General features: G+C 34.1%; 2 protein-coding genes across 2 annotated transcripts; one reads left to right on the top strand and one right to left on the bottom strand.

The window, feature by feature from the left end:
* Positions 1-338: 338 nt before the first annotated feature.
* LOC111996422 (probable prolyl 4-hydroxylase 9) lies at positions 339-1,487 on the bottom strand. Its single transcript, XM_065769804.1, has 3 exons — positions 1,390-1,487; positions 1,170-1,289; positions 339-737 (listed from the first exon to the last, which is right to left on the bottom strand). The coding sequence occupies exons 1-3, from the start codon at positions 1,477-1,479 to the stop codon at positions 645-647; spliced, it is 303 nt and encodes a 100-aa protein (XP_065625876.1). The 5' UTR covers positions 1,480-1,487; the 3' UTR covers positions 339-644.
* Positions 1,488-5,984: 4,497 nt separating this feature from the next.
* On the top strand, positions 5,985-11,015 carry LOC111996455 (uncharacterized). The gene is made up of 5 exons (XM_024028439.2): positions 5,985-6,341; positions 7,891-8,049; positions 8,126-8,298; positions 8,381-10,400; positions 10,549-11,015. Exons 1-5 carry the CDS (start codon positions 6,213-6,215, stop codon positions 10,603-10,605), a joined length of 2,538 nt encoding a protein of 845 aa, XP_023884207.1. The 5' UTR covers positions 5,985-6,212; the 3' UTR covers positions 10,606-11,015.
* Positions 11,016-16,587: the final 5,572 nt, after the last annotated feature.

Raw genomic sequence — 16,587 nt, 5'->3', positions numbered from 1 at the left:
GTAAAACGCAACTTTACTTTGAGTAGCAAAGCTTGCTATCCAAACACAGGCTTAGTGTTTTGAAAGTGTGTTTCTCTCTCAAGTCTCAACAAATTATTTATTTATTTATTTATTTATTTTTAAAAGTGTGTTTCTCTTTTCGGAAACGAAGACTACTGATTTTAGGCAATACCAAAATCCTAATTATATTGTACCTGAGCTTGCTTGATCCATAAAAAGTGGTAAGATAAAGTAACATATGGGTTCGTTCAATATATATCAGGGAATTACCTTCCTTTTTCCCCCCTTTTATTTGCCTCTCTTAAAGTAAGGATTTTGCCATGAACCCAGAGAAAATATAAATGAAAAGATATATTTATTCCATAGTCACATGGTTATGGCCTCCCAAGAAGAAAAAAATCATGGTAATACAAGGAGACCAATATCCCTGCCAACGCCGGTGATTAAAGAAACTAACCACGTACAAGTGTAGAACGCAAAGAAAATACGATGAGGCATTCCAAACATTGTGTTCTTTTTCTCTCAGGCATTTTGTCCTCATTTTGACAGTTGTATTAACTGTACATCAATAAGCAATGGGTATTGTTACCCTTGACAAGAAAAAAAAAAGTTAACAAAAGATGTATATTTAGTCCTCTTGATGATTAAAAGTCATCATCTTGTTCTTGATCTCTGATCCACTTCGTGGCCACCCATTTCTCCCCTTTGATCACTGGACAGCTTCCATGAAGAGATGTCTGCAATACCAAAAATCAGACAAAATGTGAGGGTAGGTCTCAAAGCTTTGTTTGATCACCAAAGAGAGCGAGAGATAATAAATAAAAATTTAAAAAAAGGTCCAGGCCCTCCAGGGACTCGGCTTGTTTTAGCTTCGTATCTTACCGATCAAAAGAAGGGGAGAAAAGGAGAAAAAGAGGTCTTTTGTGTTGCGATGACTATTCTAGCATCTCAACAAAAGTAAAACGTCTAAATAAAAAATAAAATAAAAAGTATATTCTAGCTCCAAATTATTCTTTAATTTTGAACAAACCATTAATACCCTCTAACTTCTTGTGTGGAAATAAATCCTAAAAGAAACAAAAACCACAGTACCACACAAAGTATACTACCATACAAGAACAGAAACAATGCACATGCATCAAGTACAATATAAAAATAAGAAAAATTACCCCATCAATTGTGCCATTTGGAAACACTGAATAAAATAGAAGTCCATCCCCTTGCCGTGGCTTCACTTTCAAACCTATACACTTTTTGTAATCATAGCCCGTCCCCTTATTTGAGTTATTCTGCAATCAACACAATTAGATGTCAACATTGCAACAAAATGATTGGTTCTACAAAGGAATAAGCAAAAAAAAAAAAAAAAAGGGGAATTTCCTTATCTACCTCAAACGGAAACATGGTTTCTCCACCTTCTTCTACATTTGATAAATACAACAAGAAGGAAGCGACCTGCAAAATTGAGTATGACAACATGAATAATGAGCAGTGACAGTTTCATCATCGTGAACATGAAGAATTTTTCATCTTCAATAAAACTTCATTACTTTTTTTTTTTTTTTTTAAATGAAGTAACACATGTAGAGTATGATGAAATAATGAACCTAAAACAATCTGCACTTTCTCGAAGCCTTCCACTTTATCAATTTCACATATAATTCTAATTACTCAATGTAAAGCATACCAAAGAAGGATCTACAAGTAATTTGCTGAAAATACAAATCCATGCATCTAATCCATAAAATATACAAGGCTAGTATAAGATGCATTAGGCATTAAGCAAGGCAAGAAAATTAGAACAAATGACTTGAAGAAAAGTCTGCTACTAAAATACTAAAGAAAAGAGATTTATAAGAAAGAAATCCTAGTGAGTTTCCCTTAGTCCAAATATTGTTTGGGGACATCAACTTAAATCTAATTTTTTTATAAGACAGATCTACTATGACTACATGAGATTTAGCTATCAGAGGCTGTTAAAAATGATGTCAGCTACCACTAATTTTCCTATTGCATAACTCCAATAATGATTTCCTAGATTAAGTGAATAAATTTATTACGAAATTATGGTATTTAATCCCAATAAATTTAAAACATAGATGCTAATAGAAGATGAAAGAAAACACATACACAACAGATGATTCTATAAATATATATTATCAACTATCATAGCAAAAAGCTTCCTCAGGCAGTGAAAATGACGACATTCAAGGAAAACAATAAACCATTGAATCCTATTTCACTTTGTTTATTTCTTTTTATTGATTTATTTTTATTTTTGGTGCTGGGCTGTTTATTGGGGGAAAAGCAGGAAAATATCAAATTTTAAATTTTTCTTTTTTTTTTTTTTTTTTTTTTTGCCGCACTTTGTTGACTTTGGGGGGACAAAATTTACTGTGCGTGAACAGTGTGTGCACTGTTTACGCACTATTTATGCAATATTTAATATTAAAAGTAGGTCCCACAATACTATTCACACATTTAAAAATTATTTTGCTACAGTGTTTTCAGCAAAAATCAATTTTTATCAACTTTCAGCAACAATAAGTGCTATCCAAACGGATCCTAAATGAGATAATGTAGAAATAATATCTATATGGCATTGGCAATGTTATGCACTACAATTTTCCTATATATCTATGCGCCGTGGGACATTGCCAGGCTTCTCCATGCGAGAACCTCATATAGGTTCAAACCCCCTTTCCTCTCCAACGACGCCGGTGAATTGCTTGTAGTGGCTGAACATTTAAAATAGTCATTATTTATGCTATTATTTAAGGAGATTTTCCTGTTTAGATTCCTTATTTTTTTAGTTTAAAAATACCCCTACACTCCCTTATGTTTAAGTAGAAATAAAACTAAAGGATAATCTGGTAAAAATGCAACTCTAACTCCTACTAAAACATTGCCTAAAAGATAGGACCACTCTCCTATTCATTTTCAAATTAATTTATTCACTTATAAATTAAATTTTCAAAATAAAAATTTTATATATATATATATATATAAAATAAAATAAAAACACATTTTTTTTTCTACAAAAGAATGTCGAGCAACGAAGAGACTATGGAGTAATGAATGAAGATTTGTTTCAGAGGGTGAAGCAGAAGATAGTGGACCGGTCTAAGGTACTCTATGGTTGTTAATCTGTGAAATTTATTGTCTTTGAATGTTGGGTTGTGAATTTCATTCGTTTTTACGATCTGGGTCTGTTTGGTTTTATTTTTTTGGTTGTTGTTGTTGTTGCAGTAGAAAATGGTTCAAACAAAAGAGTTGTTATCGAAACAAGCGGTTCAGACAAAGGAGATCCTCTCCAAACAAGCCGTTAAGATCGCAAAACAAGCTAAGGAACACGACAAGTTCATTAACAAGGTGGTCTTTTTGTTTTTCAAGCTTTTTATTATTATTATTATTATTATTTTATAATTTTTTTAATTATTAATTGGATGTATTAATATATGGATCGGATCTTAGTATATTGCTGTGATTTGTGTTTTGATATGTAGGTGACACATCTTTTGGGGGTGCTTGCTTTTGGCACGTTTTGCTATCTATTGGGAGTGAGTGAGTAGAATTGTTTTGATTCATAGAAAGCTTTAAATACACCAATTGCTTATGTGATTCTCTATTTATTTTGTTTTGTTTTGTTTTTTTTTTTTTTTTTAATGAGTGATTCCCTTTTTGTTGATATTTCTATGTCAGGACCCCAAGATATTCCCCCCTTTCTTTTTTTAGCATCTTTTGTACCACAAGGACACGTATTGTTCTTAGAAATTCCTTCTTATTTTTTAGTTTGTCTTCTTATAAGACAACTTTTACTATATATTGTCCTACACACTTTTGTAAGAAAGCAACGAAAAATATAACTTCATATTTTCATAGTTTTCTCTTTAGTTTTCTCTCCGTATTTGAAAAAGCTCCATGAAAATTACTTAGCAAATCATTATTAATTCAATAAATAACTTCTTCTTTCAGAGGTGGAAAAACCGAAAAAGGCTTTGTGGTCTAATGGTGTTTCTCTCTTAAATCAAAGGAGCTTTTGGATTTGACCCACAATAAATGCGAAGTTCTAAATTTGTGAAAATATGGGCTTCCTAATCAATTTAAAAAAAAAAAAAAAAAAAAAAAAAACTTCTCAAACAAAAAATCATTACTCATTGTTATCAATAATTATCTTATGTATCAGATATATCATTCTTTTTCATAGTGTGTGGATCCACACAATCGTTTGAAATTTACACATTATGAAAGGGAAAATGCATATATCTAATGTATTAAAAATTGAAAAACTTTTGCAAAGTGATAAGACCATGACATTTTCTTTTCAATAATCAAGGATCTTCTTTAAGGCTTAAATGGTGTAATCCACTCCTAAATTAATTCACAACTAATGTTCCTAGATGTTAGTGGCTCTAATCCATCAACATTATCCAATATGATATTAGAAATTTTATTTCTTTGTATCAAATTAATTTAAAAAGATATATCTATCTATCGTCCATCGGCTGATAGCCTGATGGTATTTCTTCCTCCTCTTTATCTATCGTCCATCCGCTGATAGTCTAATGGTATTTCTTCCTCCTCCTCTTCTCTCATGACTTGTCCTTCCCTTTTTTTTTTTTTTTTTTTTTTAAATATTCCTATTTTACCACCAAAAAAGAAAAGGGAATTTATTGTGGGTCCTATCCTACCATTACGTGACATGGCAAAATTTAACTACAAATGCCGAGGTTTTTTTTTAATTTAAAAATAACATTAAATACCAAACTATTTTGTTAGTTAGCACAGTTTTGAAACTATTTGGGTATCTAACAATTCAAGACCAAAAAACTCGATTTTGGAGTTATAAATTGAGTATAACTTACTCCATTTTCAGTTGAGGTGGACACGTGGTCCACATAGGCATCGAACTCGAGTCAAACGGACTCGAGTTCTGTCAAATAGAAATCGAGTCCGTAGGACTTGATTTAGTTTTGCTTCATTTTCCTTCAAGAACTAGACGACCTTTCTAGCTCTTCCAAGCCCCAAAAACCCATGAACAAAACCAAGTACAAAACCCAAAACAAATCAACCCCACTCTCCACTCTCCACTCCATTAATAGATACCGGTATTTTAATTTCGGTACCCAGTAATTTTGAAATACCATTGACAAAAGCATACCAGCAAAACCCAGAGATCAACAACGAAGAAGAAAGAAGCAACGATGCAAAACCCAGTAAAACTAGAGAAGCAATAACGAAGCAACCCAAGTGCTGATTCTGACCAAACCCAGGCGGTGAAAGTTTCAGGTGACAGAAATCGGATCAAACTTATTGTGGGTGTGGTTTCTTGCCGTCGCTTCAGTGGAGGAGAAGAACACGTTGGAGTGGAGAGTGGAGAGTGGGTTTGATTTGTTTTGGGTTTTGTATTTGGTTTTGTTCGTGGGTTTTTGGGGCTTGGAAGTGGAGAGTGGGACAGCATTTGGAGAAAGTAAAAAAAGGAAAGGAAGAAGAAGAAAGGCGATCAATTCTTGAAGCAAAACTAAATCGAGTCCTATGGACTTAATTTCTAGATGATAGAACTCGAGTCCTTTTGACTTGAGTTCTATGTCTACGTGGACAAATTTTCACGTTAGCTGCAGCATGATGTTGATTTTTTTTTTTTTTTAAATAATCAAATCTCTCAAAATTTCACCAAAATAGTTTCAAACATTGGCTAACTTATAAAATAATTTGGCTTTTATAGTTATTTTAAAAAAAAAATCCCCATGATATTGAAATCGAGTTTATTGTCCCTGATTTATAACTCTAAAATCGAGTTTTTTGGTCTCAAGTTGTTAGATACTCAAATAGCTTCAAAACTGTGTTAACTAATAAAATAATTTGGCTTTTATGGTTATTTTCAAAAAAAATCCGGAAACGCCGACGTGTCCATTCTGATACATGGGCGCAGCACGCACAGGATAAGAACTTTGTTCTTAAGTACCGTTGAGTGGTGTGCCCTCTCTCGTAACGGCTACTTTTCATTTTCAAAAACCAAAACAAAACAAAGCTTCCCATATATTTCATTTCAATTTTCAAGAAACGCATCCCAAAACTCTCTCTCTCTTCAAATCATCACTCAAATTCTTCTTCTACAATTCCATCATTCTTTTTCCGTATCGGAAATCGACTTCTTTCTTTGTTTGATTTGAAATCGGAATCTGGGAAAAGGTCCGGCAAGAAACGCATCCATGGATCTCGGGTGCTTGGACTTGGGTTGCATCTCTGTATCAGACAAGAAAGGCGTCGTTGATTCCAAGAACACCAGAGAAGGCGATGCTATCGACACCGCCGCTTCCACCAACTCCAAGATCGGCAAGGTAGTCTCTCTCTCTCTCTTTCTTCTTTCATTTTCAACATTCTTGTTCTCCATTTGCGTTTATTTGTTTCTTGGATTTCAATGTATTCGGAACCCTAAAATTCTGATTGCCTCTTTGTTTTGATATTATTGAATTAGGGTTTCAATGAATTCAAATCCTAAATTGTGATATTAATACTAGTCGCTTTGAAAATTTTTAGTGAGTTTAAAACTCTCCTGCCAAAACAAAGAGTTTTGGGCTGTGTTGTTGTTTTGCTATATGGGTTTTTTTATGGAATCTAAATCTGTTTTCAATTTGGGGTCCTAAATTGCATCACTGAATTCAAATATTGTTGGTGTTTGTTTCATAATTTTAGTTTGGATATAAGTAAATGTTTTAGTCTTGTTTGGACGCAAATGAATTCAAGATCCTCAATTTGTAAGCACACAAGATAATCTTGAAATTATTAGTGTACTGCCGCAATATAGGAATGTCCTGTGTCCACATTATTATAAGCATGCCATGGATTTTGTTAAATCAGTACATTAAAAAGGGTTGATTTTGGAGATTTATGAGGGACCAAATCCAAGTTAAAGATTACTTGAGAATTGTAAATTGGCTTTCAGGATTTATTAGTCGTTTCACTAGTTGTTCCAAGGCTCCTATATATTCCTACTGTGTCACACTTTTAGTTGCAATAACAATTGATTTGTTGCAGTCCCAAGCAAGCTGTTCCGTGAACAAGTTGAAGTTAGTACTTAAAATACTAGTCTTATTGGATGAAAGACTGATAATCTTGAAAGTTATGGTGCTTCTTATAGTTAGCACATAGCAATGTGAGTGGAGTGCAGTAATAATCTGATAGTGAGTAGTGAGTACCTTCAATTCTCCCTTTAGCATGTTTGATGATTCATATTGGTCATATTCAGGTTAAGTCAAAGAAGACTAGTGGGTGTCCATTAAGCAATAAATTTTGGGTGTTGAGAAATGGCCAACCTTTTTATTAAGTCAAAGAAGATTATCCATCTTTCACTTGTGAATGTTATGTGTAATAGGTGAGTTGCTTTTCAATTGTCATATTGCACTCTTGGTGATCCATCTTGTAGTTTTTTTTTTTTTTTTGGTTGACATACTATTCAGTTCTTCCATGTAGCTTTAGTGGAACCTTAGCAAATAATTAAAAAAGTAGCTTAGTGGAAAGAGGATTAATGCATAAAATTGATTTATCATTCAGGCTAGTCAATACTAAGTCTTATGATGGCCTTGTGCTAAACTCGTTGTACAAATTGTGTACACATTGTTTATGTTAATAATGCCTTATGCTAAGCTTACTGTACAAATTGTGTGCATATTGTTTATGTTGATAAAGCTGGATGATTTTGATGATTTTGACATTTTAAAGTCGAGCCTTTATTGGTTGATGTTATATGCATGCAGATTTTGAAATAGCGAATTGCAGTATCTTAGTTTAAATGATTTTTCTATTTTCTTATATATCTAAACCTTTGTCATTGAGTCTAATTTCTCTCTCTTTTTGGTGTTAACTTATTTCTTTTTTTAAATGGTGCAGAATAAATTGTTGAAAGAGACTGGACAATCAACATCAAATACTCTTAATAGATTTACATCACAAATTAAGAAGCCCCCTCACCGTAAAAGTTCTCCTCTCAACTGGTTCCCGCGCAAAAAAGTGGACTCCTACTTGAAAAGGAAAATTAAAATGCTGCAGGTGGTGCACAAATGATTTTTCTTCTTACAGAGTAGACTTTTCTTAACCAAAATACTAATATATATTCTTATTTCAGGAAGTAGATGGCATGAATTTAACACTTGATGAGACTCTAGGTGATTCTAATCCACATTACTCACGAGTCCTGAGAGAAAAGATGGCAGCAAGAGAAGCTGCACACAAGGCAATGGAGGCTCGAAAAGCTGCTCTGGTAGAAGCATCTTGGTGTCGAATTCTACGAGCATCCAGGTAATCATTACATCAAAGATTTGTATGGTTTTAATTAATACTGGGCTTTTCATAGTAGATAACCTTTGATTTATCTCTTCAGGATCCAAAGCAAAGAGGCAGAAGCCCAGTTGCTGAAAGCTGAAAAATCTGCTGCTGAAGCTTTTGAAGCAGCCACAGCCATAGGAGTTATCATTTATGACATACCAAATTGCCCTAAGAAGCCTTGTCAAATAGAGACATCCTCTGGCAACGGAGGAGGGTCTACTACTCATAAAGTCACAGCATCTTTTGAAACTGCATTTGAGGTAGATATAGAAGTAGCTGCAGCAGTCAAAACTGCATTAGTTAGGCTTGCAAGCTGTGCTTCTTTCAATAAAGATGAATTCAATGAACTGTTGCGAAAAATCAGTCAGAACCCAGATACAGGTGAAAATACACAGGAATTATCAGAGTTTTCTTCAGAACATGAATCAGAGTCTGGCTCAGAACTTGAAACTGCATCTCAAGATGATGGTTTAAGTTCTCAAGAAATTGACTCTAAGCTACCAGTTCCAGAGATAAAACAGAGGACAAAAAGGAAAAGGCTGTCTTTTGAAAGGTTTAATATGACAAAGCTGGTGGAGATGATGCTTGAGAGGCTTAGATGTTTGCAAGAAGATGAACTTTCTTCGCTTGCCACAATAGTTGCAACTAGTGGTCTAAATGCTGTCTTAGCTGAAGTACAAAACAGCAAGCTGAATGATCCAGGTTCTGCTGATTATAGCTCTACTGCAGCACTTAATTTTCCACGAAGAATGTCTTCTGCAGGAGCAGGGAACCTTGAGTCTTTCACAGACGGTCATATTAGGAGGAAGCAAGCGGAGTCAGAATTGCCTAGCCTTGACAAGTTTTTGGTTAAGCACGTGACCAAACTTGAAAGAGAGGTGCAGGAAGCAAAAAATGGTAGGAGGAATGAGTCTAGGGAAGGAATTGGCGGGAATTCTGATAGAAGTACTGAAGGGAAGGTCAATTTGGATAATAATGTAACTTCCTTTGAGACCATTCCAGACTTGGGGAGTATTCTTTTGAAGCATTCCTCTAAGTTAGAGAAAGAGATTGAGGAGGCAAAAAAGAATTCAGGAGGAAACTTCGGAATGAATAGTAGGAACTTGGACAGTCAAAGAACATCTTCTGAGGCTTTTCCTGATTTGGGAACTATACTAATTAAGCATTCTTCAAAACTTGAAAAGGAAATTGAAGAGACTAAAAGGAATAACGGAAAAACAATTGAGATGAAAGGCAAAAAATTGGGAGGAGTTCCCGAAGTCCCCAGCCTAGATAAGTTCCTAGTGAAACATGTCTCAAGGCTTGAAAAAGAGGTCCAAGAAGCAAAGAACAGGAGAAAAAATGAACCACATAAAGAGGGCAGGGTCAATTATAAGATGGCAAAAGTTGATTCTTCTTCAGTTGCACAATTTGATAAAACAGCTTACTCTGATGGAGGAGAGGAAAAAGAAAACATTAACTTAAACGAAATTCCTACAATTTCTAAGATGGAGCAAAAGGAACGTACCGTGGATACAGGTGAGCCTTCATTAGAGATTGGACAAGTGAATTTGAAGGTTGGAGAATCACTCTCAGTTCAATGTAGGAAGAGTGAAACAAAAGAGACGGATAATAGTTTAGACAAGATCTTGGTCAAGCCAGTGCACAGGTTGGAAAGGTATAAAATTCAGGCCTTGTCATCAGGAAGCAATTTCGAAAGTCATTGCCACACAAAGAAGCAGCCAGGAAAAAGTACAGATTGTGAGAGCTTGGACAAAGTTTTGGTAAAGCACGTCTCCAGATTGGAGAAAGAGAAAATGGCCCTTGGTCTAAAGGAAGAAGTAGTAAAGGTGAGGGGAAGTGAAACAAAAATGCATTCACAGATGAATCAAGAAGGTGGTCTGGACCAAATATTGGTTAAACATAAGTCCAGACGAGAGAGAGAAAAGATGGTTGCTGCTCAACAACCAGATGACCAGATTAGACACTCCGTCACTCGTAGAGAAGCAAGGGATAAAGAGTTGCAAGAAGCATGGGGAGGATTAAGTTTAGGGAACTCCATGAGGCCCCATCAGTCAAAACTACAACGAGAAAAGGTAATTCAATTCCTCCTTTTCTTTCTCAATGAAATGCTTGCAAATCCTTGGAATTATGATTTGCATTAAGACACTGTTATTTACTTTCTAAGGTACTTTTGGTTCCTCCTTTTATGTAATGGGTTTTTGTTTCATCCATTTTGTGTAGGCTGATTGGATTAAGGCTGAGCAAGAAGAAAGAAGCAAAACTATGAAGGACATGTAACTTCTTTTAGTCATTCTCAAATTAGTCAGTGTGTTCTCTTTTTATCTTCAATGATCAAATTTGATTTTTTTTTTTTTTCCTTTTCAATTACTGTATTGAAATTACTGATGAACGTGGGAGAGGGGCTTTCCATGGAGTCCAAATCTTCTGTCCCACTTTTCCTGCTCCACTCTATACTCCACCAATAAATACTTGCCATGTGATACTATTAATTAATAACTGTAGGATTAATAAGTCAATAATGATAATATTTAATTAATTAGGTGAACATGTGGTAAGTATTTATTGGTGGAGTATAGAGTGGAACAGGGAAAGTAGGACAGAAGATTTGGACTCCTTTCCATGTACTCGAAATTTCCCTTGTGAATAGTAATTTAATATCCAATGTCATACCAAGCCAATTGTTTAGAGGTGTTTTCTATGGAAATATGAATGGATACTGTTTATTTAAAAAAAAAAAGAATGGACACTGAGTGCAAATTGTCTTGAGAATTCCAAAATAAAAGGTCATAAGTTTAAGAGTAATGATAGTTACACACTCCTTATTACACACTCATTGTACACACTGTCACATTAGTAAACCATGATTTTACAACTTTTACTGAAATCATGTGCATGGAATATGCAATAAGGACTGTGTACTAAATGTTTTTGTAAATTTAAATATATCGGGATCCATTCATAGCACATAGCACAGAGTATCTTTCTTTGAATGGTGCTTCGGTTTTTTTTTTTTTTTTTTTTTTTTTTTTTTTTTTTTTTTTTTTTTTTTTTTTTTTTTTAATTTAAATTTAAATTTTATTATATATATATATATATATTTATTTATTTATTTATTTGGAGAAGAGATGTAATAGCAGTTTCAAGTTTCAACCTCCAAATAGCATGCCTAAATTGCAGCGCTAATTGCCACTGAGCAAGACTAGAAATAAATTGATGCAACTGAGCAAGACTTAAAAGAGACCTTGAAAAGCTGAGCTAGGCTTTGTGGGTTCCTGCTTTGGACAGGGCCCAAGCCCAATAGTTTGAGAGGATACTGGGCCTCCAAAGGAACTAGTAAATGGTTGGTGGACTGGGCTTGATTTGCGGCTTTGTTGGGCTGTTTACGAGTCAATATGTGCACAGAACATGCTTTACTACATAAATATATATATATATATATATATATATTTATTTATTTATTGGTTAAACAAATAACTAAGGAATAGCAAAGGAACTAAAAAGTGTGCAAATAAAAGGAACATTAGAGATCCTCAAAATAGAGTGAGATTGTATTTTCATTATATCAAATATTTGAATATATTGAGTTCTACTTTGCTGGGATATATCACAAAGTTCAATAAAGTTCAAAAATCACATATTTAGATAGCTCTTTTGGGCTTCCAAGACTTGTGAGGTTTGAATCCCTTTGAATCCAAGTGTATCCTCTAATATTTCCATAGGATCCCTCACGATATCTCACTCTTCCACTATTTCAAGCTTACAGCTTTCTTTTGTATCTTTTCTAGTGTATCAAGTTCTTCTTTGCTAAATGCCTTTTGGTTGAAGCTTTAGCCCCTTTTATAATGCCACTTCTAGGGTTTTTTTTCCATGCCATTGATCCAATCTCTTGTGTTTTGGGTACTAGAACTAATGTTATGTTTGTAACATTGGTGGCTGGTCATTTTCTCTCTCTCTCATTGTTTCCCCTTTCGAGGTTTGGCAGCACAAAAGTCCCCAGTTGACCTTCCTCTTATGGGAGATCCTGTTTGAGCAATCCTAGATATTTTTTTCCCAGTCAAGGCTTCTCATCCTTTTCCCAAGGTCTTTAAAAAGACATCTCAGAGCTCTGGCTGCTTCACACTTTGTCCATTTCCTCTAAATTGTTATATTCTTCATTGCTAATGATGGAAGATAGAAAGGCTCCCAACCACCTTCCTTCTTGGTTCCCCTTTCCTGCTTCACCTGAGGTACCAGTCTCTTTTATCAGGTATTGACTCCTAAGCCACCATCTATTTCCAAAACTTTCTTCTGAATTGTGGGTGGTTGAGGAGACATGACCTCCTTTATTCCTTGTGCCCATAGGCATGCCTCCTTGAGCTATCCAAATCGTAGCTAGTTTTCCCTGCATTTCTTGAGGATCCCCTCTCTCAAACTCTGATGAATCCTAAGTAACTTGGCCTAGCTCCTACTTGCCTCTTTGCTGGGCTTCCTTGAGTACCTTTTCTTGCTTAAGCCCACGACCCATGGGCCGAGTTCCTTACATCTTTATTTTTTATTTTTTATTTTATTTTGAGGGCCAAGCCTTTCTTCTTCATGGGTTGGGTCTCTCTTACTTTTAAGGGTTTAGTTCCTTATTGCAATTTTGAACCTCAATAGGCTTGAAAGAAATATTTTGAGCCTAGATGAAAGTGAAATTTAGTCTCATTAAACCTTTTCTAACTCCCAAATAATCTAGATAAAAGTGAAATTTTGATGATTTTTAGATTTTGAACACAAATATTTGGGCAAAGGTAAACAGATATTGATGCCCATGTACTCTATTGCCTTCTACATTTGATTGTCAAACAGAGTTTCAAGTCGTAAGTAAATTCATATGCTCATTGAGGAAAACGCTCATTTGTGTTCAATTAGCATTGAATTCCAATTTGTCTTTTTGTTTCAACAATGACCTTTAGTCTCAATTTCTTTGATTTGAATGACATTGGAGATTATTAAAAAAGAAAATGGGTCATTTGTGCTTACTACTTGATCAACGATAAGTCATTGGCGTGTCTTAAGGGCTACCAAAAGAAAATTTTGACTTCTTCTCCAAAAAAGAAAAAAAATTTTTTTTTTTGGACTAAATATCAAAAAATGGGGCCCATACATACAAGTGGACTACTTTCCAAAATGTGTAAAATATTCAAAAATAATTTTTGTTTAAAATCATTTTAAGGCTTATTGACCGACTACTTTCTAAAACGTGTTAAATATTCATAGTCACTTTTGTTTATATTAGATGAGTGAATAAAAGTACTCTAACAACTTCTCTAAGTGATAAAGTAATGTGGATTAAGTTTATAAGCCTAGGTCTTAACTCACCTATGCATTATGGTCATGTTGTTGCTGTACCTACCATCAAAACTCAAACGAATGATACAGCTGTGAACTATGGGGCTCATACTTAGAATTGAATATTGTTTTGAAATGATTTTAGAGCTTTAATAATGATTAAATGCATGTGAAGTTGTTTCAGAAATACACAATACGTCTTCACTTTCCCTTACAACCGCTACCTTTGCCTCTCCTTAACAATTGTAGACTGAGAGGCTGTTTGGGTGAAAAAAAAAATGCTCACTCGTCACTCAAAATATCATCACTTATTAATTTATAGCTCATTACTTATTACTGAAAATACCCAAACTTCATAAAGTGACATGTCCGACACTTGTTTTCAACTTCTTATAACTCAAAATTTTTTACTTTTTATGGGATTCACGAATTGACTTGATGTAGCTCTTTCTTTTTCTTTTTCTTTTCTTTATTTTTTTTACTTCAACAACCAATACCCAAACTCATCGAACCCAGACTAGAGCTTCTTATTTCTTTTTTTATTTTTTTATTTTTTTTCCTTCAACCCCCAATATCTAAACTCACCGAACCCAAATTGAGTTAGGAATTTTTTGGGTATATCAGTGATGAGTTGTGTAAATGCTGATGGGTTTCCTTTATATGGGTTTGGTGCTTGTAATTTCCTCTTTGATTCATTGACAGTGAAGGTCACGGTGAACTGATGATCTGAACTAATGGAGACCCACTGCCAAAGTTTAGATGGAGAAGTCGGCCAAAACCCGTTCCTCTCTCTAGCTGGAGTGGCGGACCGAGATGAGAGAGAGTAGCTACTGGTGGGTATGGAGAGGTTGGCTTGGGAAGAGAAGAGAAAGAAATTAATGGAAGGGTGTTGAAGAAATTTAAAAAAAAAAAAAAAAAAAAAAAAAAAAAAAAAAAAAGAGGAAAGGGGTTTGGTCTGGTATGAAGAGAGTCGTTGGGGAGTAAAGGCTAGCATTAAAATGACTATACACTGACCGTGGAGCCCATTAGTTGGGTGAAATTACCAAAATGCCACTATAACCCTATTCCCATAACTTGAAAATATCTAAAACTTGTTTCCAATTTTCATAACTCATCACTCAATTTAGTGAGAATTGAGTGATGAAAACAAAAACTCAAAACAACACAAGTGTTTGCTCCATGGGACCCACTAGTTTTGAGTAATGGGTGATGAAAACTTAGGGATGAGTGATAAAAACACTCAAATCCAAATAGCCCCTAAATTTTTCAAATGATTCTTTTATTTATTTATTTATTTATTTTTTATTTTGCTATAAAGAGATGATCACTTTGGTATTGAGCATAGTAAATATATAAATGACAACTTGCTATTATGGGCTTCACGTGGAAATATGTACAAATTTGTGTGAATAGAATTAAGGAAAAAGTTAATGGACATTTTAAGAGCATTGATTTAAGAAATATATTTAGAAACTTTTTATGAGGAAATAAAAATGCAATTAATTTTTTTAATGATTTTTTATATTTTCCATGAAAGTGGTGTAATTTTTTTTTTTCTAAAATAGTATATTAACAATTGGCCTAAGGGCACCCGTTAACAAGACCCACTAGAATTAACAGTAAAATGTCATGCAATTAAAGTTATAAGAATAAATCACTCTACAATAAAAAAATACAATGAGCATGATATCTGAGAAATTAAATTAAATTATTAGTAAATTATAAATTAGCATAAATTTTTGCAGTTATATTCGGCATGATACACACACACACATATATATATATATATATTTTTTAATGAAAATACATGATATCTTATTATAAATAGATAGCAAATAGTACAATAGGCATTTCCATTCCTACCAAACTTCACTTTTGTAGGAATATAAAATTTCTTTTTTCAAAAGGTGAGTATTCACATTCCTAGAAATGTTCACAAGTTGGTTGGCCTCGGGTTGCAGTTACACCAAAGCCTATCACTCGAACCATAGAGATTGGCTGGATGATGGAGGAAAGTGATGCCAACTTATATTGCTTGGGAAGCTGATTGAAGTAAAGTTTTCAATTTAGGTCTGTTTCAATTTATTGATATTCAATAATGGTAAGAGTTTGAAGAGTTTGAGAGAGTTAACACTGGACAAAGCAAAAGAAATTCAAAATAAAATATGATGGGTTATGACTTATGAAGAGATCAAGAGTCACTTATTGACAACAGATGAAGAAATGGAGAGTGAAAGGAGGGAAAAATACAATAAATTGTAGAATTTTCATATGAATCGGGTTGGGTTTAGTCAAATTATATTCGTGAAACTCACGGTTAGGTTTCCTGTCTTTAACTATCAAATTCTTAAAAGAAGAAGAAAAAGAAAAGAGAAAATAGAAAAAAAAAAAAAAAGATTCTTTAAGGTAAAAATTAATAAATACCTTAAAAACATTAGATTAAAATTTTTATATTTTTGGTCCGTTTGGTTCCCGTGAAATATTTTCCGGAAAATACCTATTTTCTAGAAATGCTATTTTCCGAAAAAGGAAAATATTTTTAAGTGTTTGGTTGTATTATGAAAATTATTGTGGAAAATATTTTCATGTGTTTGGTTCTTTTAGGAAAATGCTATTTTCCGGCAACAACCACACAACAACAACGACAACAAAAAATTGATTCCGGCGACAACAACAACAACAACAAAAAATTGATTCCGGCGACAACAATAACAAATTGATTCCGGCAACAACAACAACACACCAACAACAACAACAAAAATTTATTTTGGCAAAAACAACAACACAACAACAAAAATTTATTTCGGCGAGTTTAAAAAAAAAAACTGAGATGGGTCTGGGTCGTCGAAGGTGTGGGTCTCGGCGATGGGTCGACGACGACATCTGGGTCGAAGGTCTGGGTCGTCGAAGGTGTGGGTCGAAGGTCTGGGTCGTCGGTCGAAGGTCGAA

The sequence above is a fragment of the Quercus suber genome, unplaced genomic scaffold (assembly GCF_002906115.3).
Source record: "Quercus suber isolate HL8 unplaced genomic scaffold, Cork oak 2.0 scaffold_1413, whole genome shotgun sequence".
Taxonomy (NCBI): domain Eukaryota; kingdom Viridiplantae; phylum Streptophyta; class Magnoliopsida; order Fagales; family Fagaceae; genus Quercus; species Quercus suber.
This window is presented reverse-complemented; position numbering and strand designations above follow the sequence as displayed.

Bases quoted from the DNA above. Each gene is read 5' to 3' on its own strand.
- LOC111996422 (XM_065769804.1), bottom strand. From the start codon at position 1,479: ATGTTGTCATACTCAATTTTGCAGGTCGCTTCCTTCTTGTTGTATTTA. The intron at 1,290-1,389 runs GTAGATAAGGAA...TGTTGATTGCAG, and splicing joins AAACCATGTTTCCGTTTGAG to AATAACTCAAATAAGGGGAC. The intron at 738-1,169 runs GTAATTTTTCTT...TTGGTATTGCAG, and splicing joins CAAATGGCACAATTGATGGG to ACATCTCTTCATGGAAGCTG.
- LOC111996455 (XM_024028439.2), top strand. From the start codon at position 6,213: ATGGATCTCGGGTGCTTGGACTTGGGTTGCATCTCTGTATCAGACAAG. The intron at 6,342-7,890 runs GTAGTCTCTCTC...TAAATGGTGCAG, and splicing joins CCAACTCCAAGATCGGCAAG to AATAAATTGTTGAAAGAGAC. The intron at 8,050-8,125 runs GTGGTGCACAAA...TTCTTATTTCAG, and splicing joins GGAAAATTAAAATGCTGCAG to GAAGTAGATGGCATGAATTT.